Source organism: Oncorhynchus kisutch, linkage group LG28, assembly GCF_002021735.2.
Source record: "Oncorhynchus kisutch isolate 150728-3 linkage group LG28, Okis_V2, whole genome shotgun sequence".
Taxonomy (NCBI): Eukaryota; Metazoa; Chordata; class Actinopteri; order Salmoniformes; family Salmonidae; genus Oncorhynchus; species Oncorhynchus kisutch.
In genome coordinates this window covers 36,591,390-36,616,724 of record NC_034201.2, presented here as the reverse complement: position 1 = coordinate 36,616,724, position 25,335 = coordinate 36,591,390, and the positions used below count along the sequence as shown (strand labels likewise).

The 25,335-nt window shown below is 42.5% G+C and overlaps 1 protein-coding gene across 6 annotated transcripts in view; it reads right to left on the bottom strand.

The window, feature by feature from the left end:
• Positions 1-25,335, bottom strand: part of gramd1ba (GRAM domain containing 1Ba) — a 110,120-nt gene that overhangs the window by 45,279 nt on the left and 39,506 nt on the right. For 4 of the 6 annotated variants that reach the window (XM_020464147.2, XM_020464151.2, XM_020464149.2 and 1 more), the window contains one exon: positions 12,897-13,137. In XM_020464147.2, the coding sequence (XP_020319736.1) occupies positions 12,897-13,137 (241 nt within the window). Of the gene's footprint in view, positions 1-12,896; positions 13,138-17,262; positions 17,784-25,335 lie in introns of those variants that run through there. The other 2 variants (XM_020464152.2, XM_031807828.1) reach the window with 2 other exon arrangements.

Here is a 25,335-nt window from a genome sequence, read left to right as displayed (position 1 = left end):
AAGCCTTCTTCACAACAATTGAACCGCTCTCCTTGAAGTTCTTGATGATCCAATAAATGGTTGATTTAGGTGCAACCTTACTGGCAGCAATATCCTTGCCTGTGAAGCCCTTTTTGTGCAAAGCAATGATGACGGCACATGTTTCCTTGCAGGTAACCATGATTGACAGAGGAAGAACAATGATTCCAAGCACCACCCTCCTTTTGAAGCTTCCAGTCTGTTATTCAAACTCAATCAGCATGACAGCGTGATCTCCAGCCTTGTCAACACTCACACGTGTGTTAACGAGAGAATCGCTGACATGGTGTCAGCTGGTCCTTGTGTGGCAGGGCTGAAATGCAGTGGAAATGTTTTTTTGGGGGGATTCAGTTCATTTGAATGGCAAAGAGGGAATTTGCAATTAATTGCAATTCATCTGATCACTCTTCATAACATTCTGGAGTATATGCAAATTGCAATCATACAAACTGAGGCAGCAGACTTTGTGAAAATTAATATGTGTCATTCTCAAAACTTTTAACGACGACTGTATGTTAACTTCCGACTTCAACTGTGTGTGTGTGTGATATATATATATCTCTCTACTGCGTTGGGCTGGTGTGCACTGTGTCACACATTGATAGCGCTTGAGGATGTCGTAGCTGTTCAATAATGATGTCCAATAATAATAATAATAAAACATTGGTCGGTTGCTAATCAGTTGATCATATATGTTGATTATGTTCGTTGTGTCATAACTCAGGCTGGAGAGGCTGAAGATATGAGTATGTGCTCCAAATAAAGGTCTTCACAGATCCACCTGTACTCGAATACCCAAGACCCAATCCGAGACCAGAGGGGGTCCGGATCCAGAATTGTAAATAATGTCACGGGTCTACGTCGAATCTCATATGATTTTCACGGGTCTCGGGGTTGGTCATTTAAACCGTACAGATCTGAATGCGACTGCTGCAGTAGAGAGAGAGACATTATGATTTATGCTGCTGCTCTTGCTTTTCACGAGAGTGGTGCATGTAGCTTGTTGTTGGCCAATCAAGTCATCAAAGCAGCAATAGGCTACAGGCATTGTGTGGCAAAAGTTGGGAGATATCTAAACCAATGGAAGATGGAATTAAAAGTTCAAGTAGAAGGATATAGGCTACAACGACCAAGAGCCAAAAGGTAGGCTGCTACTTTCTATTCTGAATGGAGTTGTTGTTGTTGTTTGTAACTGTAGGATGAGAAAGAGCGTGCGACTTCAATTAGCCTATCTAGCTAGCATAACTAGCTTCTCCCAGTTTGATGCAGTCAAGACCGGTACTACGTAATCATATTGGATGATAAATAACCTATGGCAGCTATTAGTTAACTATAGCAAGAGTTGGCATTGTTGGTGGCCGCCTCTCCCTCCCTCCTTCCGCCCTGCACCGTGTCACTCACTCACACTTACAGTAAGCCTACACACACAGCACGGCCCCTGTTAGAGCATCGACTCCCTATACCTCCTCTCCCTCACGCTTTATCGGCTACGGTTAATAAAGTAGCTTAAAAATGGACTTGTTAGCTGCTTCTCTCACTCGGATTGGACTCGATCTGGATCCGACCAGGTCTATACGGAAATGGGTCTAGTTGTCGTCGGGTCCGTTCTAGAGGTCGCCCATTTATGATTTTTCAACGCTGATACGGATTATTGGAGGACCACAAAAGCCGATACGATTAATTGGCCATTATATATATTTGTAATAATGACAATTACAACAATACTGAATGAACACATATTTTAACTTATAATGCATAAATCAAAATCTATGTAGTCTCAAAATAATGAAACGTTCAATTTTGAGCGTTGGAGAAGAAAGTAAAAGTGCAATATGTGCCATGTAAAAAAAGCTAACGTTTAAGTTCCTTACTCAGAACATATGAAAGCTGGTGGTTCCTTTTAACATGAGTCTTCAATATTCCCAGTTAAGAAGTTTTAGGTTATTATTAGGACTATTTCTCTCTATACCATTTGTATTTCATATACCTTTGACTATTGGATGTTCTTATAGGCACTATAGTATTGCCAGACTAATCTCGGGAGTTGATAGGCTTGAAGTCATAAACAGCGCTGTGCTTCAAGCGTTACGAAGAGCTGCTGGCAAACGCAGGAAAGTGCTGTTTTGAAATGAATGCTTACAAGCCTGCTGCTGCCTACCACCACTAAGTCAGACTGCTCGATCAAAAAATAGACTTAATTATATTATAATTAACACACAGACATACGAGCCTTAGGTCATTAATATGGTCAAATCCGGAAACTATCATTTCAAAAACAAAACGCTTATTCTGTCAGTGAAATACGGAACCGTTACATATTTTATCTAACGGGAGGCATCCATATGTCTAAATATTGCTGTTACATTGCACAACCTTCAATGTTATGTCATAATTAAGTAATATTCTGGCAAATTAATTACGATCTTTGTTAGGAAGAAATGGTCTTCACACCGGCCCAAACTGCTGTATATACCCTGACTCTGCTTGGACAGAACGCAAGAGAAGTGTCACAATTTGTCCAATTTAATATTGCCTGCTAACATTAATTTACTTGAACTAAATATGCTGGTTTAAAAAATATACTTGTGTATTGATTTTAAGAAAGGCTTTGCTATTTATGGTAAGGTACATTGGTGCAACGACAGTGCTTTTTTCACGAATGCGCTTGTTAAATCATCACTCGTTTGGCGAAGTAGACTGTGATTCGATGATAAATTAACAGGCACAGCTTGTTAAACAAGTAATATCATCAAACATGTGTATTTAACTAGTGATTATGTTAAGATTGATTGTTTTTTATAAGATAATGCTAGCTAGTAACTTACCTTGGCTCCTTGCTGCACTCGCGTAACAGGTGGGCAGCCTGCCACGCAGTCTCCTTGTGGAGGGCAATGTAATCGGCCATAAGCAACGTCCAAAAATACCAATTATGAAAACTTGAAAGCCGATTAATCGGTTGACCTCTAGTCCGTTCCAATGGAGCTCTATGTTTTTTAATGTATTGATGCATATCGGGTCAAGATGGGAAATCCCCAGGTCCATTTCAGAATGGGAACAACTTTTTGGACTCGTGAAGGCCTCTAGCTCCAACTGAGAGGATAGTGACCAATGGTGACTGACTATTACCTTTCCCCTTCCACGTGCAGAGACATGTAGTGGTAACACTCCCCAGTACATGTCACATATACAATTCCCCACCAGAGACCAGGGTTCAATCCCTGCATCCACCCTTCCCACTGTTTCTCCCACTGGACTGTCTCGCCACCTAATTTCCTCACCGTCTGAATAAAGTGTCAAGCTTTTCCTCTTCCATAGTTAGCTTGTTCAGGAAGTAATAGTAACTAGGGGTGGTCAGTGTGCCTACATGCCTTCAAATATTAATGTTTGGGATTTGTCCTGGTACCACAGCAATGCTACAATTCACCACAGAAGACTTGTACAGTGTGGTCCTCCATCAAAGTTAAAGAACTGCATGAACAGTAGCACTAAAGTGAATTTCTCTCTAGGTACAGATCTAGGATCTGCTTCCCCTTCCCCAATCCTAACCTGAACCATTAGTGGGGAAAATGCTAAACTGACCCAAGATCAGCATCTAGGGTTAACTTCTCCAGAAACACAGAACATTTCAGACAGAGAAGCACATAGGGGATCATGTTTGAATGAATGATGCTGTCAGGAAAGCGGTAGAGTAGGGTAGGATGGCTGGGCCATGTTGATTAGGCATCAACAGAAAAAAACACACCCGAAACCAGCAGGGACTACCTGGCCTTGTTCAATAAGAAACACACTTTTTTTTTTTTTTTTTTTTTACATGAACACAACCCTTAGAAGGTGTTAGGCAAAGTCAAGAAGTTAAAGAAGGTTAGGATAAAGTCCATAGAATAGTGTAAGCCAGGTATTCCCAAACTGGGGTACGCCAAAAACATTAAATTTTTTATCTTCAAATTTTCAAACAGGGCTAGTTTTTTCCCCCTTGCCTGAGTAGCCTCATTTCAATGGCAAAAATCAAATTAAACCCAGAGCCGGGCGGCCCTATACACTCACTACGCAACTTGCGTAATTTGCAGGGCCCTAGGCAAGGGCCCGGCATCCCCCTCGTGTCAAAGTGGGTGTCAATGTTTACAACTTGAATAAGAGGATGAAGCGGAACTATTCTTCTGGTCAGAAAAAGAGAAGAAGAAAAAAACACCATGAGGGTGAATTGCAGGAACAGAAATCAGGTAAACTCTTCAAGTTTGATGTCAGCAAATAACTAACATTAAGTTGATATTTGACCAGCTTGCAGTGCATCTCTCTCTAGTCTGTCTGGCTAGCTAACCTAGCTGGGCAGTGCATCTCTCTCTAGTCTGTCTGGCTAGCTAACCTAGCTGGGCAGTGCATCTCTCTCTAGTCTGTCTGGCTAGCTAACCTAGCTGGGCAGTGCATCTCTCTCTAGTCTGTCTGGCTAGCTAACCTAGCTGGGCAGTGCATCTCTCTCTAGTCTGTCTGGCTAGCTAACCTAGCTGGGCAGTGCATCTCTCTCTAGTCTGTCTGGCTAGCTAACCTAGCTGGGCAGTGCATATCTCTCTAGTCTGTCTGGCTAGCTAACCTAGCTGGGCAGTGCATCTCTCTCTAGTCTGTCTGGCTAGCTAACCTAGCTGGGCAGTGCATCTCTCTCTAGTCTGTCTGGCTAGCTAACCTAGCTGGGCAGTGCATATCTCTCTAGTCTGTCTGGCTAGCTAACCTAGCTGGGCAGTGCATCTCTCTCTAGTCTGTCTGGCTAGCTAACCTAGCTGGGCAGTGCATCTCTCTCTAGTCTGTCTGGCTAGCTAACCTAGCTGGGCAGTGCATCTCTCTCTAGTCTGTCTGGCTAGCTAACCTAGCTGGGCAGTGCATCTCTCTCTAGTCTGTCTGGCTAGCTAACCTAGCGGGGCAGTGCATCTCTCTCTAGTCTGTCTGGCTAGCTAACCTAGCGGGGCAGTGCATCTCTCTCTAGTCTGTCTGGCTAGCTAACCTAGCTGGGCAGTGCATATCTCTCTAGTCTGTCTGGCTAGCTAACCTAGCTGGGCAGTGCATCTCTCTCTAGTCTGTCTGGCTAGCTAACCTAGCTGGGCAGTGCATCTCTCTCTAGTCTGTCTGGCTAGCTAACCTAGCTGGGCAGTGCATATCTCTCTAGTCTGTCTGGCTAGCTAACCTAGCTGGGCAGTGCATCTCTCTCTAGTCTGTCTGGCTAGCTTACCTAGCTGGGCAGTGCATCTCTCTCTAGTCTGTCTGGCTAGCTAACCTAGCTGGGCAGTGCATCTCTCTCTAGTCTGTCTGGCTAGCTAACCTAGCTGGGCAGTGCATATCTCTCTAGTCTGTCTGGCTAGCTAACCTAGCTGGGCAGTGCATCTCTCTCTAGTCTGTCTGGCTAGCTAACCTAGCTGGGCAGTGCATCTCTCTCTAGTCTGTCTGGCTAGCTAACCTAGCTGGGCAGTGCATCTATTGGTCTGTCTGTGTCTTGCTTGCCAGCCACTTCCAGGGCTGTGTTATGTGACTTTGTGCCTGACAAAAGTGAGAGTGAAATACAACAATTTATTACGTTGGATAAACGCAAACAGGCAACGATGATTATAAACTGCAGCTCGGAAAAGATAACCGCGTCGCATGTGAACATGCGTTCATATGCGCGTGCACGAAATGATCCTCTCGCTTTCCAGCAGCAACCTCTTTGGGGACCAGTCCAGAAAATATATGGGTGTGATGGCACCCCTCATAGGCGCACATTTTAAAACAAGACAATGATTATCTAGTCTCTCAGTCAAGGTTTAGTTACAACTCTGGACTAATGCAAGATGGAAAGCAATGGATTGACATTGACTATTGATTTATATATTGAATTTAAAAAGTTGATTAGCTGGGCATACTGGGAAATATGGATGCACATCTCTCAGTAAATAATAACCATCAGTATTCAGCCACGCCATAGTATAAATACTATTTTATATTTGAGAATGTATAAAAGGAAATCTGGGGGAGCCAGTTTGAATGGGTCTGATGCAGCTGATAAAATTAATAATAGTTTTGTTATCTATAATTTACAGGTGCTATGCTTAAGTTTGTCAGTAGAGGAGATGCTGGATCATCAGCCAGTACAAGCACAGACTCAGTTGATCCACATCCAGCCTCAGCCAGTACTAACACAGACCCAGTACAGCCAGCTTCAGCAAATACTAACACAGACCCAGTACTGGCAGCTTCAGCAAGTACTAACACCCAGGTGAAGTACAGCTTCAGCAAGTACTAACACCCAGGTAAAGTACAGGCAGCCTCAGCCAGTACTAGCACAACCAGAGGTGTACAGCCAGCCTCAGCCAGTACTAACACCCAGGTGAAGTACAGGCAGCCTCAGCCAGTACTAGCACAACCAGAGGTGTACAGCCTCAGCCAGTACTAGCACAACCAGAGGTGTACAGCCTCAGCCAGTACTAACACAACCAGAGGTGTACAGCCTCAGCCAGTACTAGCACAACCAGAGGTGTACAGCCTCAGCCAGTACTAGCACAACCAGAGGTGTACAGCCTCAGCCAGTACTAACACAACCAGAGGTGTACAGCCTCAGCCAGTACTAACACAACCAGAGGTGTACAGCCTCAGCCAGTACTAGCACAACCAGAGGTGTACAGCCTCAGCCAGTACTAACACAACCAGAGGTGTACAGCCTCAGCCAGTACTAACACAACCAGAGGTGTACAGCCTCAGCCAGTACTAACACAACCAGAGGTGTACAGCCTCAGCCAGTACTAGCACAACCAGAGGTGTACAGCCTCAGCCAGTACTAACACAACCAGAGGTGTACAGCCTCAGCCAGTACTAGCACTACCAGAGGTGTACAGCCTCAGCCAGTACTAGTACAACCAGAGGTGTCCAGCCTCAGCCAGTACTAACACAACCAGAGGTGTACAGCCAGCATCAGATACAAGCAGCTCAGACCCTAATAGAACAGTTGCTGCTCCACCAAATGACCCAGATTGGCCCCCAGTTTTCACAGACTTTATGAGGACTGAGTTAGTGGGCAGAGGTCCATTCTAACCAGGACTGGATTTTTCTTAACCTAAAGACAAGTCTAGAAGAGGTTTCCATTCAGGCTTATTACAGAAGACTACCAGGAGCTGGCTTTCAAACTCAATCAAAAACAACACTGTATTGTTTTTGCTGTATGCTCTTTTCTACAGAAGACTAGAAAATAATAAAGGAAGGTGTGAATGACTGGTCAAATATCAACGCCATTCTGAAACACCATGAGGGTAGTGCTGAACACAAACAATATGATTAAGTAGAGAGAACCTGATTGGCACCTAAGTCAGGGACAGACTCTTGACCAGATACAGATGACAATTTTGAGGCTGAAAGAAAGAGATGGCAGGATGTCCTTATACATTTAATACGTATCACCCAGTCTCTGGCTGAAAGAAACCTAGCAATCAGGGGTTCAAACAAGCTGTTCCAACCAGATAATGGAAACTTCCTAAACGAGGTTGAATTACTGGCTAAATTTGACCACGTTATGGAAAATCATCTCAGCAAAATTAAAGATGGAGAGACATGCTCATTACCTTGGGAAGCGCACACAGAATGAGCTGATACAGATTGTGAGTGACAAGATTCTGGAAGCAATAGTGACTCAAGTAAGAGACTCCTAGTACTTCTCCATTATCTTGGACTGTATACCTGACATTAGTCACCAGGAGCAAATGTCCATTATTCTGAGAAGAGTGGCTTTAAAAGGAAAAGCCAGAGATCAAGGAGCACTTCCTTGGCTTTGTGAATGTTGAGGTTACAACAGGCTTGAATCTGTCCACCGCCATCTTAGATAAGCTGAAGATTCCATTTGAAGATTGCAGAGGGCAAGCTTATGATAATGGGGCCAACATGAAGGGCAAGCACCAAGGAGTACAAGCCAGACTGCCGTATTCATCCCATACTCTAAACCTTGTCATTGCAGATGCTGCCAAATCTTCAAAAGATGCAGTTGGGTTTTTTGGGCATGTGCAAAAGCTCTTCACACACAAAGATGGAGTGTTTTGAAGAAACACATGAAGTCTGACAGTGACAAGATGGGAGAGTAGGTTCCAAAGTGTTCATGCAATAAGGTATCAGGCTTCTGAGGTTCAGGAGGCATTACTGGAAGCCAGACAGACGATCAACTATCCTGTGGCCAAAGTAGAGGCACAAGCACTTGCAGAAGAAGTTGGGTCCTACCTCTTCTTGATTTCTGTGTTGTGAGATACTGACAATGACAAACAAGATTAACAAGCTCCTCCAATCCCCCTCAATGCAGTTGGATATCGCAGTTTATTTTACTAGTTAAAAACAAATTCTTATTTTCAATGACGGCCTTGGGTTAACAGTTGGTTAACTGCCTGTTCAGGGGCAGAACGACAGATTTTTTGTACCTTGTCAGCTCGGGGATTTGAACTTGCAACCTTTCGGTTACTAGTCCAATGCTCTAACCACTGGGCTACCCTGCCGCCCCAGTAAATTTAATCTCAAATGCAAAGACCTCCCTCACTACATACCGGGAAACTGGATTCTCTGAGGCCCAGATAACAGCCAAAAGCATTTGTGAAGAAATTAATGTGGAGGCTGTTCTGAAAGAAGAGTCTGAGAAACAGCAAGAGGCATTTCAGCTATGAGGCTCCTGATGAATTGATGCACTGAAAAACCTTGAAGTCTTCAACACTGTGGTCGACTCTGCTGTGACATCCATGGATGAGAGATTTGAAACACTCAACCAGGTGAAAACCAAATATGGAGTGCTGCTGAACATCAGCACTGCCTCTCAGATGTCCAGTGAATCTTTAAAGGCTCACTGCATGGAAGTTGAAAACACTCTAACCTTCAGAAATGACTGTGACATCAGTGGAATGGATCTGGCACAGGACATTCAGAATTGACCTGATCTGCCAACAGATAAGATGACTGCCTTTGAGCCGCTTTTCTTTCTCTGTGAGAACAACCTAAAAGGAAATCTATCCTAACCTTTGGATGGCCCTAATAATTGCAGTCACCCTACCAGTAACATTGGCAGAAAAGAGCTTTTCAAAATGAAAGCACATCAAAAGCTACCTGAGGTCTCCCATGTCATAGTGGTCTGGCCATCATCAGCATAAATCATGACGTGGAGAAACACACGTCCTATGATGACATCATTGTTGATGATTTTGCCTTAATAAAGTGCAGAAGAGGAATATTTTGACGGTAAGATTTTAATTCAAACATTGAAATGTTTATATACTTAGTAACATTTAAGATTGTATGGCAGAAGTGCATTTGTGTAAATGACTTAACTAACTATATGACATACTTTCTCCATTTCTTCCAGACAGTCCAGATAGACTGGTGCCCATGCTGATGCTGAAAATGCCCAGGCTGTAGAGGGAACCAAAGTTAATCACACAGATGTATAGGTTTTATTGAACTATTTTAAGACATATAGCTGCAGCCATAGCCCATAGGCTTGTGTTTACATTGTATTGACAAAGTTAATTGTATAATGTTCTGAGGACTGGACTAATTACCAGGCATCAGAGCCAAAGCTCAGTGTTATATTTCATTATTATCTACAATTTCTTGTTAATATTCACTTATCTTAAGATGCTATAGAAAATATTCTATTCAATAAATATGGTTTGCATATACCTCATTCTGTTCTGGTCTACTTATTCTTAGACAGATGGAGCAAACCGTTTTAAAGGAGGGAGGATTGTAGTGGGAGCACTGAGGTGTCAGGTGTGATTGTGTGGTAATAGTAAATGGTTTACATGTTCTCACGGGTCAGGTAGGAGGGCCCCTTAGCAGAATTTTGCTTAGGGCCCCAGGGAGGTCAGGACCGGCTCTTATTAAACAATTTATTGTTCAGCGAAATAACACAATGTCAAATACAGGTAGCCTAGACAAATAATTAACATCCAATCACATTAATTGAACTGAGAGACGAGCTTAAAGTTCTTTACTGACCATCATTTTCACTAGTCTGAACGCTTGCATGATGAGTTTCTCACATGACTGGCCTATCTGGGTGATGTTTTTTCTCGTCTGAATGATCTGAATCTAGGATTACAAGGACTTAACGCAACTATATTCAATGTGCGGGACAAAATAATTGAGGCTATGATTAAGAAGTTGGAGCTCTTCTCTGTCTGCATTAACAAGGACAACACACAGGTCTTTCCATCATGGTATGATTTTTTGTGTGCAAATGAACTCAAGCTTACGGACAACGTTAAATGTGATATAGCGAAGCACCGGAATGAGTTGGGGGCGCAATTACGCAGGTACTTTCCGAAACGGATGACACAAACAACTGGATTTGTTATCCCTTTCATGCATGCCTCCAGTCCACTTACCGATAACTGAACAAGAGAGCCTCATCGACATTGCAACAAGCGGTTTCGTGAAAATTGAATTTAAATCTGAAGCCACTGACAGATTTCTGGATTGGGCTGCACTCAGAGTATCCTGCCTTGGCAAATCCCTGACACGGATGCCTTTTGCAATCACATACTCTTGGTATAGAATCTTAGTATAGCCGTACTCTTGGTATAGAATCTTAGTATAGCCGTACTCTTGGTATAGAATCTTAGTATAGCCGTACTCTTGGTATAGAATCTTAGTATAGCCGTACTCTTGGTATAGAATCTTAGTATAGCCGTACTCTTGGTATAGAATCTTAGTATAGCCGTACTCTTGGTATAGAATCTTAGTATAGCCGTACTCTTGGTATAGAATCTTAGTATAGCCGTACTCTTGGTATAGAATCTTAGTATAGCCGTACTCTTGGTATAGAATCTTAGTATAGCCGTACTCTTGGTATAGAATCTTAGTATAGCCGTACTCTTGGTATAGAATCTTAGTATAGCCGTACTCTTTGTATAGAATCTTAGTTTAGCCGTACTCTTGGTATAGAATCTTAGTTTAGCCGTACTCTTGCTATAGCATCTTAGTATAGCCGTACTATTAGTATAAAATTTAGTATAGCCTACTATTAGTATAGCCGTACTGTTAGTATAAAATTTAGTATAACCTACTCTTAGTAAACTCATTAGGTTTTAGTCAGTAATAAGTTAGCCTTGTGTATGCAGATGAAAGGTACATGTGGGGATAGGTGGGTAAAAGGTACACTCTGTATGATATCATACGAAGCGGGGCCACTTCCCGCATACAGACGTCAACAACAACTAAACTCTTCACAAAGTGGGCATGCCTCAAAGGAGTGCATAAATTGTAAAAAGCTAATAGTGTCAGTCTTAGCAGATTTGAAGTCAGTTGTCTGTAAACAGGAAGTTGTCTCCAGCGCTGGATGATGACATCATATTGATGAGTGTACCTTTAAGATAGGTTTGGATAATGTGGTGTGATAGAGAGATGGAAAGTTAAGTAATGGTAATTTAGGGTAATGTTGAATAGACTGAGGGTTTCCGGTTACCATGGTAACCATTTTAACATGTGCTCAAGCAGTATAGAAATGAGATTCTCCAGGAAAAAAAGATGGTAACCGGTATTGATATAGTGCAGCATAGAGTAAGGAGAAATGGAGTTTAGGATCACCAAGTCTAATAAATAAAAAGGTTGGTTAGAAAATAGTAGAGGCGTTACAGGGTGGGATAGGTAAACACAGGGCAAAGTGAGTTAGCGCTTCTAGCTATCAAGGCATGAGGGAAACAAGATCAGGTCAGTTCAAGGGGTAGGCTAATACAGTTGGTTAGCAAGGGGTAAGCTAGGTTAGGCTAACATAGTTTAGCGTAGAGATGGTTGGGCAGTCTCATCAGGTAGAGTAAAGTAGCATAGGTAAAAACAGGATAGAGGCACACGTTAACTTAGCATAATGTAGGGTGGCATAGAGGAGAAACAATTAGCGTATTGCAGGGATAGTAGGAAGGTCACCAGGCATGAGCACAAGCTAGCGGGAAGGAGAAAGACCAGAAAAAGATTGATGCTTACTTTGGAAAGTCGCTTGTGAGACTAGCATGCATGAGAAGAAGAACAAAGAAAATCAGAAAACAAAAACAAATAAACAGCAAACACCTAAGGCAGAAAAAAGAAATCCATAAGAATTTCAAGTTAAAGACTTGGATTGTGAGTGGTTTTAACATGGTGCAGCTGGTGCAGAAACATAACAATGTCTCGAAAGTAAAACAGAGGAGTAACATGGCATGACAACCGACGGACAAGTCAATCCCTAAGAGTGGAAATGAGGCAAACATCACCATGGAATGGGATATGAAAAAGGTTGAGAAGAACCGTACGATGATAATTGACTAAGAAGCAGATTTTCAAAATCCACTACTGAGTGGCAGACAAACATTCTTCACACAAGAACTGTCGATTTCATTCAGACAGCCCACACTGAAGTTCATTCTACAGTATATTCATTTCAACTGGGATGAAGTAATCGAGTTGACCATTTGTACCGAGATCTCTGCTGTTTCTCCTGTTGTGAGAGCGTGGATTACTTTTTAGCCCCAGTGGATCAGAAGGCAAACAACTTTATTGTCCTGTGAAGATGTGATTAAAAGGCAGAGCAAATGTGTGATGATATGCAGTGGGCGGGCAAGAGAGGCTATGTATTTGGGGCGTGTCCACACCTGCCCATTGGCCCCTGGTCCAGACCAGAGCATGGTTATTTCCCGAAGATTACAGGACTGAGATAGGGGGAAACCCTCCTTCAATGAAGATTTAAGAGCATGATAGGTATGTAATGTGGAGTATTTTGTGTGTGTGTCTGCACTCTGTACGATATGCATGCGTGTGTGTGTATGTGCGTTACTGCATAAATGCTCACCCCCTATACACAATTGTGTTTTGTCCCATGTGCGTGTTATATCCAATGCATGTCTGGTCCAGGTGCATGGGCTCACCTTGGAGTTCTTGCCTCCACTGCTGCGTGTGGCGGAGTGTACCGACTGGCTGTAGGTGCGCTGCACCACCTGCTCTGGGGTGGAGGGGGACTTGTCCTTGTCAGAGGCGGGGTCCAAGTGGCCCTTCTCCACCATGTTCTCACCACTGTGCTCCAAGCTCTGCTGGGGTGTGGGCGAGCGAGAGCGATGGCGCAGGATGGGCGAGCAAGCAGGCGTGCTCCGGTTCGAATTGCTGGCAGTGCTGTCAGTGAGAGATGGAAAGAGAGGGAATGATTAAAATAATTGTTTAAACTCGGAGATACTCAGAGCACTTATGGGCTGAATCCTTGAGATCCAAATGTGTACTCCAGTGGTCCTCAACTACTATTTGAGAAGGTTCAGTCACACAGGGGTGTAAAAGGTAGGGATGGATATGATAATTTATCAGCATAGTAACAAACCCCGACCTTGCAACCCCACACCCCTGTTGATGTCAGAGAGAACATTTAGCCTTTTTAAAAGGTCATTTCCTGCAATTCTACACCTTTTGCCATGGGGTTAATTAAGAAGAAAATGTTGCAGTTTTGAAATTCTACAAATTTTTCCATGTCTTATATGTTCATATGATACCCGAGTGACTCAACAAAATCAACAGGGTCTAAAATTAACACCCACCACCTGCGGGTGGATTTTGACATTGTCGGGTAAGATGTCTATTTCAACAGCAATGTTGGTGAGTGGTCGGGGCTCCACAGTTTGAGCATTTCACTCGCATTTGCGAAAAAAAAGTCAAGTATGATCATATTTATCGTCAAATAAATGCTGTGGTAGCAATTTTCAAAGTTTCGTATATAACCTATTCCACCTTGCGCATGCAACACAGCCTGGCTGGGGGCTGTGCGCATGTGAAGAGCTGAGTGAAAGATTCATTTTTAGATGCACAGGAATAAAAGTTTGTCTAATTTGCTTGAAACAAAAATTTACTGAAATGAGAATTTGTCCTTGTCTTTCTTGGCTATTTACATTGTTTTGTTCATAAGCTAGATTGTTTTTCTATGTTTGAGTTTCAACTGCTAGGGAAGAGAAGACGCGGCAGAGTAGCCCAGTGGTTAGAGCGTTGGACTAGTAACCTGAAGGTTGCAAGTTGCAAGTTCAAACCCCCGAGCTGACAAGGTACAAACCTGTCGTTCTGCCCCTGAACAGGCAGTTAACCCACTGTTCCTAGGCCGACATTGAAAATAAGAATTTGTTCTTAACAGACTTGCCTAGTTAAATAAAATTAAAAAAGACAACACTTCTACTAGTCAATCTCACAGGTACAAACATGACTTGAGTTGTGATATTTTGGATAAAAGACAGGTCACAAACATGAGTTACTTCTTACTAGTAATTCATGTACTGTTTTAGAAACATTACAAAGCATGCTTATCTGTTAATTTGTGGTTTGTTGGTGTAATTTAAGCAGCAAAAAAATACTTGGTTGGTAGACCAAAAAGTTAATTTCATGCCCTAATAATCAATGTGGGCTAGTAGTTGATCAACTGGACATTTCTGACAGGTTATAAATAGCTCTCTAAGGTCTGCCAGTGAATGACATAATACTGCCAGTGAATGACATAATACTGCCAGTGAATGACATAATACTGCCAGTGAATGTAAATGAGAACTTGTTCTCAACTTGCCTACCTGGTTAAATAAAGATGAAATAAAAAAATAAAAAATGACATAAGTGGAAAACTGCCCATGCACTAACAAATTTCTAAATTGCACCTTGTGCATTCTACTATTACAACTCTCAACAGCAGAAAAAAATAGTGTTTCTTCACCCGGACCGTGCTCCTCCTGTTGAGTACAGTATGGCTGGTGTACTCAATGAAACAAATATAAGTCTTGACATGATGCATGATTTACAAAGACCCTATAAAAAACATCCACTCCATTGCAAGTTACGTTGTTTGACCATCAGACAATTTAAGATAGCAGGAACCTCCCCAATGACAATGTGTTCACTTCCTCCAGAGGGCCAGATTAGTCTTTGATTCAGAGCACATCAATGAGGCACTGTCTCTGCCCTTGACGAGAGAGGACAATGTATTGACTAACTGATTTCCTATCCAGACTAGAGTGTCTACTGTGCAGGGCACGTATTCATAATGCGTCTCAGAGTAGGAATGCTGATTGAGGATCAGTTTGCCTTTTTTTAAATCAATGAATAAGAGAAAGGATCTGATTCTAGATCAGGACTCTAAGATATTTTATGAACACGCACCCAGAACTTCAGGTCTAAGTGCTGGCAGATTCAACAGATGTACTTCATTTGATATCAGTTAAATGAGGCTAACTTCACTAAACCCTCTTCATGGTTGGTGAGAGAACAGCAGCTCTGCTGCAGGTGTTGGCGCCCCCTCTCACCCTCCCTCTCGCTCTATCCCAACAGTAAGCTCCCACGGAGTGTACCCTGTGGAGTCCTGCCATCAGCTTTCACACACTATTTTCCTCTCTCACTCCTCCCATCTCTTTCTCCACAGTTCACTTTCTATATGACCCAAGGGCTTTGGGTGAAGACTATTATTTAAGCAGAGTTTGTGTGTGTGTGTCAGGCTGGAAAAGCAAACAGATTCCAACAAAGGGAGAGGGAGGTCATAGGACACATCCTAGACAGGTACAATATGAGAATTTATAGTGCCATTTTACTATTGAGGCATGCGTTTATGCTTGTTAAATTGCTGGGTCATTGCACACACAACGCTTCAGTAATACTGCCTAATTAACTCAAGACTTCTAACTTACATTCAGTAGATTACAGCTTATTGGTGGAACTTTGGTCTGCTGTGGGCAACATTACAGGCATAGACAATTACACACAGGTGTGTCTCGAATAGCTCCAGCAGGTGAGAGTGATATTATTGAAACAGTACCCACCTGGTTGGAAGTGATTGTATAATACATTCTGTGTGTGCTGTTGCCTTACATAAGAGATGGTGGGAGGATGTGTGTACAGTGCCTCACCCTCATCTATCATTTCATTACTCTATCCATCCTTATCTGGTCTATTTCAGACTACACACAGGAAGACCGCTTGATACACCATACTGGGATGCTTATTATAGCTGGGTAGGAGGACGAGGGTGTGTGTACCTGTGCATCTTCTCAAGGGTGTTATCATCAGTAAAAAACTATCTTAGATCAGTGTCTAGAAACAACAATGTCCTGGCATCCATTAGCAGTCATTACACATCCGCTTTGTGGCTTGACAGCATTCAGATGAGGACACTTATTCACCTGCTATACAGGTGAAGCCCATTTCCTAAATCTCAGGTTGAGCCTACTAGCATCTGCATTTTACCATTGTATAAAGACACACAACATTTTTTGACACTGAACCCAAATTCCACTGGAGAGGGAGAAGTGGAGGCCAACTGTTGCTATGCGTACTGACGTCAAACAGCACTATCGTTGACACAGGTCAAGCTACTCTTCATAAGGTCATACTCCTGTTCTTGAAAACAAGAGCCCAGCAGCACAGGTTACACTTCTAATAACACTGAAAAGGGTGAAACGATGGATTATGTTTCAGGTGATTCTGTGACAAAACAGAGTCATTGTATGTAGTCATTGTAAGTGGGATGGATCAATTGAGGCATGCAAAGACAGATGTCATGCTTAAAACATGACAACTAAAGGAAAGGAAATGTGTAAAATGTGTAAAGATAATCATGGTGCTTTCCCAATATGCATCAAAGAATTGCTACAATACAGACAGCTTAGATATGCTCATAAATGAAGGTGATATGAATACGGAATGATGGTTGCATCTTGCAGCCAGCATTCCTGAATCTTAATATCTCTCTTCTCTCATTTTCTTTCTGTAGCGATCATGGTTATCAATTGGCTATTCAAATTATTGGTTGTTAGCATTAGCGTGCTACAGAATACTAAGGCTCCGAGTCACTCACTTTGATTATACTCTGCTTAACATGCATCGGCCCTAAAGCCAGACAGTTAAGCTTAAACAGTTTGGGCATTCATGCAAGACATCCCTGATGTTTCCGTATAGCCAACGTACATTAGCATCTTCACCTTGCACTGTACAGTATAAATGAACAGGAGGGGGGCTAACATGGCTAATTAGCTCACGCTAGGTTAATGCTAATCAGAGCGTCCGATCACGGAGGAGACAGGTTACCTTGTTAGTTGAAGTGCTGGGAAAGGAGAAAAAAAATAACATTGCCAGCACGTCTACAGACGAGATAAGCGGTCTCCTCCGTCATCGGATGCTCTGATAAGCATTAGCCTAAGCTAATTAGCCCTCCTATTAATTTATACTAGACAGTGCAAGGTGAGGATGCGAATGTGAATTACCCCTGAAGCAGTGATAAGAACTAACCTGGTAGCCATGAAGGACTCAACCCGCCTGTTGGCTTCCACCTGCTTCATTCATCCATTTACTCAGTGACCAGCACGAGGAGGGGAGGCAGAGGAGATGGGGGGGATGCCTCCCGTTGCATCCCAGACAGGGGTTCGTGTGTGGGGTCTGGGTTAGACACGACCGTCTAGCCCTCCGATATCACTCGCATACAGGCTTTCGGAGCACACCCTCTCTCAAACAGACACCGTGATGGCCTCCCTCTTTCCCTCTCGCTGTCTTTCCCTCTCTCTGCAGTGATTTACAGGCACGTTATTCGGCTACTGCAAAGCCTCTTCTTTTCCTTCTTCCCTTCTCTCTATCCTTCCTTCCTTGGCTTCTTGTTCGCTCTTCCCGTTCTCCCTGCTTCCGTTACATGCCTTTCCCTTCCCTCTCTATGGTGTGGGTGATGCTGAAGCTGGGGAGAGATGGCTGCCGATGCTAGCTGCTTTGCATAATGGCTTCTGCATGGTGCAGCACTGTTCCGGAGGCCGGCTCGTCAATTATTCAGGCTGTTCATGAATGGAGCCGCACTGGCTGACGTCACCTAACTCTGCTGTCAGCCCATCCGCCCATCCGCCCCTCCCCCCAAACACACACACACACACACACACACACACACACACACACACACACTAACAACAACAACCTCTCCTCTCAGTCTGTCTCTCACACGCATGCGAGATCGCACGCATACACCTGCAAGAATTCACGCGCACACATCAAACCCTCACTTCTCTCACTTACACTTTTGCACCATTACCACCCCGGTTTGCCAGTAAAGTTTATTCCTATATTGTTAGGAAACAATGTTTTTTTTGTGGAGGGCGATATACTCCAGCTATGACATGTTATTTTGTTCTGATACAGAAACGTTTATTTGTGGAAAATATCAAATCAGGCCTTCAGGCTTTGGTTTGCACAGTGATAGTGGAGAAAAAAAAACAATATTCCTTTCACTACATGCTCAGATATGCTTGAATGTTCAGATGAATATTCCATGAAACAGGGGGATAGAAAAAAACAGGTTGGGAAGCAGAGAGAGGGAGGGAGGGAGGGAGAAGAGAGAGGGATGGATAGCAGTAGAGGCAAAGAGAAGGGTGGGGGGGCATTTTGACACAACTCCCAACAAGCACACAGCTGGCTCTAAAGAGCGCCTGGCATCAGAACACACCGCAAGCTTTCCTTCATCCCGCTATCCCCTCATCCTCCCCGGCCCAGAAGACATGAAAGGAGAGGGGGACAGTGCAAAGTAAGATAAAGAAACAAGCCAGATCATTTTACTCTGAAATGAGACTGACAGGGTTTTCAGAAAGATTGCGCCATGACCTTTAATTGATCTATGACCGTAGGTGCTGTCTGACAAGTGCCATACTACACCTACCACTCTACGACCCTGTTCAAGTCTTAATAATTGCAGGAAGGAAGGAGGGCTGCAGTTTACAAGTTTTGGGACAGGGCATAGGACTCATGTTCATTAGGGCCCGCAATAGAAACAATTTAATAATGTTTTGTAACAAAAAACGAAATCAAGCATTTCTTATTGGACAAGTCCCTCCCCGTTCAGTCCACTTTCTTCCGACTGGTGCCTAATGATAATGACCCTGCTTTGGCTGATGTTGCTACCTGCAGAGATTCTAAGCCTGTGTTCCCTGGGGAAAAACAAGTTCCCAACACATTCCCAATCGATATTCTCCAATTTGCGCTGTCATCGGTGAATATACATTTCCTTCACATGCTTATGTCAGCTCATTAAATCAACTCTAAACAAGTTAATTTGATTACATACGTGATCAAGTATCATTTCAAAGGGCCTCAACATTAAATGAGGAATACATCTCCAGGTAATTCTGTTGTCTTTTCATCACATTCACAATGCAAGTTCTTTTGACTTTTTTGAAAATAAAAAAGCCAAGGGAAAACATTATGAAAGCCTACAGAAGCACAAAGAGATGTGTTATACTTCATTCTGTACTGGAGCCTAAAAACTCAAATATGGCACACTATGTTATGCTTCATTCAAAGTGCATAGCTTCAGCTTCCACGTTACCAACCATTCACTGTGCCTTGTAGAGACGGTTTTCTGTTGAGTAACGCTGAATATGAATCCCCACGGGACTATTCTGCTGATTGCACATAGCACTATGTGGCCTGAGCCAAAAGCAACCAATCAGACCTCAGCGCACAGCACACTGAACCAAATCGTCATATCCGAGAGCACCTAACTGCTGAGTGAGCCAAAATGTAGCCAATGAAGGCTGTGAAGGTGTAGCCTATATAATGTAGATGGGGAGGTTTTCAAGGCAGACATACGCTCTCTACTTTAGCTGTGATATAGTGAACTGTGTGATGACTTTACTTGTAGAAGATAAAGTGTCTGGGGTACACACAGATTCTTCTCCCTGTGGTAGTTGGGCTCGTCTGCCATTTTAGAAAACACCAAGCCATCATTTCTTTGACGTTACCCTGGGAGAATCACTGTAATAAAGCAAGTTCATAGACAGAGGTTCTCCATTCTTATTTTACAGGGTAAATTCATATGAATTCAATCCCTTTTGACAGCATCCCATAGGATTTAAACAAAACTTTCCATATGTTTTCCCATGGAAGAAATGGCTGAAAATGACTTTTTGGACCCGAATGCCAAAGGAGATAGAGGTGCTCAAAGTTGACCCATTTTGCACACCCCACCATTCCATGAGAAATCCATGTCTTCATCATTGAAAAAATAAACGGTTGAGTTTGATACAATTTAAAAACTTAAAGTTTTTTTTATTGTTGTTTATATATATATATAATTTTTTTAAATATTCAATTATTTAAACATGCATGAACTTGATTTTTTAAATATGTGCATATTTTGTAGTTTAGACGCTATTTAATATTTGTTTTTTGCTGATAACTGAACTAAAATGGGAACACAATTCAAATGTAAACTTTCAAATGGTACCACAAAGATGGTTGGAGGTCAACACATCAGGGAATGTTGACACACAAACACACACACACACACACACACACACACACACACACACACACACACACACACACACACACACACACGTCAGCGCAGTAGATCCAGCTCAGAAGCCTAGCTCATGAGCTCCATCAGCAGCCAATTGAAATTTGGAATAGAAAATTAATGTGTTTATGCAAGAATGTTAGTGCATTCAATCGCAACGAACCGAAACGCATCGATTCGTTCTCTAATCAAACCGAATCGCACAGAATCGTTTCAAACAAAACACATCGTTCCTGTATCATATCGGGGCCCATGTACCTAGATGCGTATCGAATTGTCTGAAAATGGAAAGATGCACATCCCAAATAGATAAACATATCTGTGTCTTCTCTGCTTCCCTGCAGGAGGTAGATTAAATCAGAGAGACACAAAGAGGACAACATGGCTAAGAGTGAAGTATTGTAACGTTTCAATCAAGGATTGTTATGGCAGTGAAAAAAAAAACATCTGACAGAAAAGGTATTATTCCATACCTAGATAGAAAAGCAATCTAGATATGGAATAGGTAATATTGATGGTGATATCCTCAGTAATTTAATATATCTATAACTGTCAAGGGACAGTTTCCCAGACCCGGATTAAGCCTACTCCTGGACTTAAAAGCAAGCTCCTTTTGAAGAATCATTTTATAATCCAGGGTTCAGCTTAACATTGGCTTTAAGACCAATAGAAGAACCAAGTTGCTACATTGTAGACAAAAAAAAAACAGGACTAACAATATGGTGGAATGTTGGCCTACATGCCTTGTCAGTTGACAAAAACATGCACACACAGAGAAAAATCCATGCGGTGCCATTTTTAGACAGCAAACAGCTGACATCTGTTCAATGACCCCTCTGTTTCTTGTCCTATCAATTCTATTCGATGACCACACAGCAGAGCCAACACAACAAGGTCAAACGGCTCTGAACTGATTGGTAGACAAATAGTCTCAAGTTGCCAAACCTCCAAAATCACATCGTGTCACGCCTCCCTTGGAGGTCTGGAGAATGTTGTATTGAAAAAAACAGTTTGAATGCTGGGAGCCAGCGGACCAGCAAGATTTTGATTGGATGTTACATTTCAAGAAGTGATAACACCTTTGATTGGGATCTGTTTCCCCAAAGGTGTTATCACGTGCTCCACTAAGGCAGTTATTTATCTTATAACTTGTCCTTGTGGTAAAAATTATGTGGGTAAAACAAAGCGCAAATTAAAAGTATGAATCTCGGAGCACCATTAGGTGCAAAAACTTGACATACCCAGTTGGGACCCACTTTTTGGAAGCGAACCACTCGATTTCATCCCTATGTTATATCGGCATCAAACATGTCACTCTCCCTAGGAGAGGGGGTGACCTAGACAATTTATTGTTAAAACGAGAGGCTGCCTGGATCTTTAATTTAAAGACCCTCGGTCCCTTTGGTCTCAACGTGGACTTTGATCTGAAGCCATTCTTGTGATTATTGTTATGTTGCTATTCATTGTAAATGTTGGTAGGCCTATATAGCCAAATTGTATCTATGATCGTATGCTCTCATTCATGTTTTTTGTATTTTTTAAATCTGAGAAATAACCAACGATATCAGACCACACCCGGCCATGATTACAGATACCTGTGTGTGTCCTTTGATACTATATAAACTAGTGACCCGCAGTGTTTGTCATTATACACTGATGAAGTCTGTCGAAACGTTGGATATTGGGTTATTCAATTATTGCATCTGAGCTCCTAGAGTGTGCGGCTCTCCTTTAATTTGGTTCTACTTCGCCATCCAGCACCTCGCCTAAACAGGTGTTCTACTTCGCCATCCAGCACCTCGCCTAAACAGGTGTTCTACTTCGTCATCCAGCACCTCGCCTAAACAGGTGTTCTACTTCAACATCCAGCACCTCGCCTAAACAGGTGTTCTACTTCGCCATCCAGCACCTCGCCTAAACAGGTGTTCTACTTCGCCATCCAGCACCTCGCCTAAACAGGTGTTCTACTTCGCCAACCAGCACCTCGCCTAAACAGGGGTTCTACTTCGCCATCAAGCACCTCGCCTAAACAGGTGTTCTACTTCACCATCCAGCACCTCGCCTAAACAGGTGTTCTACTTCAACATCCAGCACCTCGCCTAAACAGGTGTTCTACTTCGCCATCCAGCACCTCGCCTAAACAGGTGTTCTACTTCAACATCCAGCACCTCGCCTAAACAGGTGTTCTACTTCGCCATCCAGCACCTCGCCTAAACAGGTGTTCTACTTCGCCAACCAGCACCTCGCCTAAACAGGTGTTCTACTTCGCCATCCAGCACCTCGCCTAAACAGGTGTTCTACTTCGCCATCCAGCACCTCGCCTAAACAGGGGTTCTACTTCGCCATCCAGCACCTCGCCTAAACAGGTGTTCTACTTCGCCATCCAGCACCTCGCCTAAACAGGTGTGCGTTTCTTTCGCCTCCAGATTGTATTCTCAAATGAACATTTCCTTTTTGTCTAGTTGTAAGATCTCAAATCTGTTTTATTTGATTGTCACTCTCTCTCAGTATATCAGCTACGGTATGTGAATCCATTTAGCATGCATTGCCAATGCAGCCATAGACCTACAGTTTGAGGGCATTACTGGTCTTAAGGGTATCTGAAGCAGAGAATAGCTTATTTTCACACATTGTTTACATGTTGAGCTATTTGTTCTCAATTTAAAATTATACCAGTAGACAATGTACACTGAACAAAAAATGTAAATAAAACATGTAGTGTTGGTCATGTTTCAGGAGCTGAAATAAAAGATCCCAGACATTTTCCATACGCACAAAAAACGTATTTCTCAAAAATGTTGTGCACAAATATATTTACATCCCTATTAGTGAGCATTTCTCCTTTGCCAAGATAATCCATCCACCTGACAGATGCGGCATTTCAAGAAGCTGATTCAACGGCATGATCATAACACAGGTGCACCTTGTGCTGGTGACAATAGAGTACCATAGTAGGTATGATTCATAATGCCCATAAAACCTAGTGGTCAAACAGGGAAATGGTTCCAATCGTTTTCCCACTACTCATTTCTCCCATAGGGAATTTTAGATGCACTTAAATAACGTCTGTGTTTTGTGTAGGCTTACCCTGGTGTGCATGTGTATATCTCTCTAGGACAAGGTGACTTTTAACAATATATTCGTTTCTATTTACCACAAAAATGAAATGGTAATTAGCAGATAATGATAAAGAACTACAAACACCATGATGATCTGGAAGAGACTGCCGAATCGAGGCAAAGGTAAGAATCTCTGGATTAACTATCTAATGTTAGCTAAATTTAGTAATTCATAAATTGGATACATTTCTTTAAATGGACTATTCTGTGAACGGTCTTGTGCAAGTTTTAAATTGACAATACCTGTTAGAAAAGGTGATGACATGCAGGAGATGACATGCAGGAGCTTGCAGGGATTTGTAGTCTTGCATGATTTTCAATTTGAGAGTAAATAGAGGAGAATATACAGTTGAAGTCAGAAGTTTACATACACCTTAGCCAAATACATTTAAACTCAGTTTTTCACAATTCCTGACATTTAATCCTGGTAAGAATTCCCTGTCTCAGGTAAGTTAGGATGACTACTTTGTTTTAATGTGAAATGTCAGAATAATAGTAGAGAGAATGATTTATTTCAGCTTTTTCATCACATTTCCACTGGGTCAGAAGTAAACATACACTCAATTAGTATTTGGTAGCATAGCCTTCAAATTGCTGAACTTGGGTCAAACGTTTTGGGTAGCCTTCCCACAATAAGTTGGGTGAATTTTGGCCCATTCCTCCTGACAGAGCTGGTGTAACTTAGTCAGGTATGTAGGCATCCTTGCTCGCACACACTTTTTCAGTTCTGCCCACAAATTTTCTATGGGATTGAGGTCAGGGCTTTGTGATGGCCACTCCAATACCATGACTTTGTTGTCTTAAGCCATTTTGCCACAACTTTGGATGTATGCTTGGGGTCATTGTCCATTTGGAAGACCCATTTGCGACCAAGCTTTAACTTCCTGACTGTTGTCTTGAGACGTTGCTTCAATATATACACATCATTTTCCACATGGTGCCATCTATTTTGTGAAGTACACCAGTCTCTCCTGCAGCAAAACATCCCCACAACATGATGCTGCCAGCCCCGTGCTTTATTGTTGGGATGGTGTTCTTCGGTTTGCAAGCCTCCCCTTTTTTCCTCCAAACATAACGATGGTCATCATGGCCAAACAGGTCTATTATTGTTTTATCAGACCAGAGGACATTTCTCCAAAAATTACGATATTTGTCCCCATGTGCAGTTGCAAATTTTAGTCTGGCTTTTTTATGGTGGTTTTGGAGCAGTGGCTTCTTCCTTTCTGAGCGGCCTTTCAGGTTATGTCTATATAGGACTCGTTTAACTGTGGATATAGATCATTTTGTACCTGTTTCCTCCAGCATCTTCACAGGGTCCTTTGCTGTTGTTCTGAGATTGATTTGCACTTTTCGCACCAAAGTATGTTCATCTCTAGGAGACAGAACACGTCTTCTTCCTGAGTGGTATGACGGCTGCGTGATCCCATGGTGTTTATACAATACTATTGTTTGTACAGGTGAACGTGGTACCTTCAGGCATTTGGAAATTGCTCCCAAGGATGAACCAGACTTGTGGAAGTCTACACATTATTTTTCTGAGGTATTGGCTTATTTCTTTATATTTTCCCATTTTGCCACTAAGTTCGAAGGTAGGCCTTGAAATACATCCACAGGTACACCTACAATTGACTCAAATCAGCTTTAGCTCATTTCGAAATAACAGAAATGCTGTGTGAACCAGTGTGCTGTAAAAATGTTTTGTCGCCAGTGCTTGTTTTTTATCCTCACGCACTGTTGCTCCCACAGCACTGTAACTCCGTCCAAGTAAGGCATTTGGTTGGTTTGAATTTTTGTGAGGCGTCACTGATTTACACCGGGTTCTGACCCATCTTTAGCTGATTTCTGCCATGGAGCTTCCCATTTTAGGGAATGTGGAGTGTGTGTGCATGCGTGCGCATCGTCAAAATGTACGGT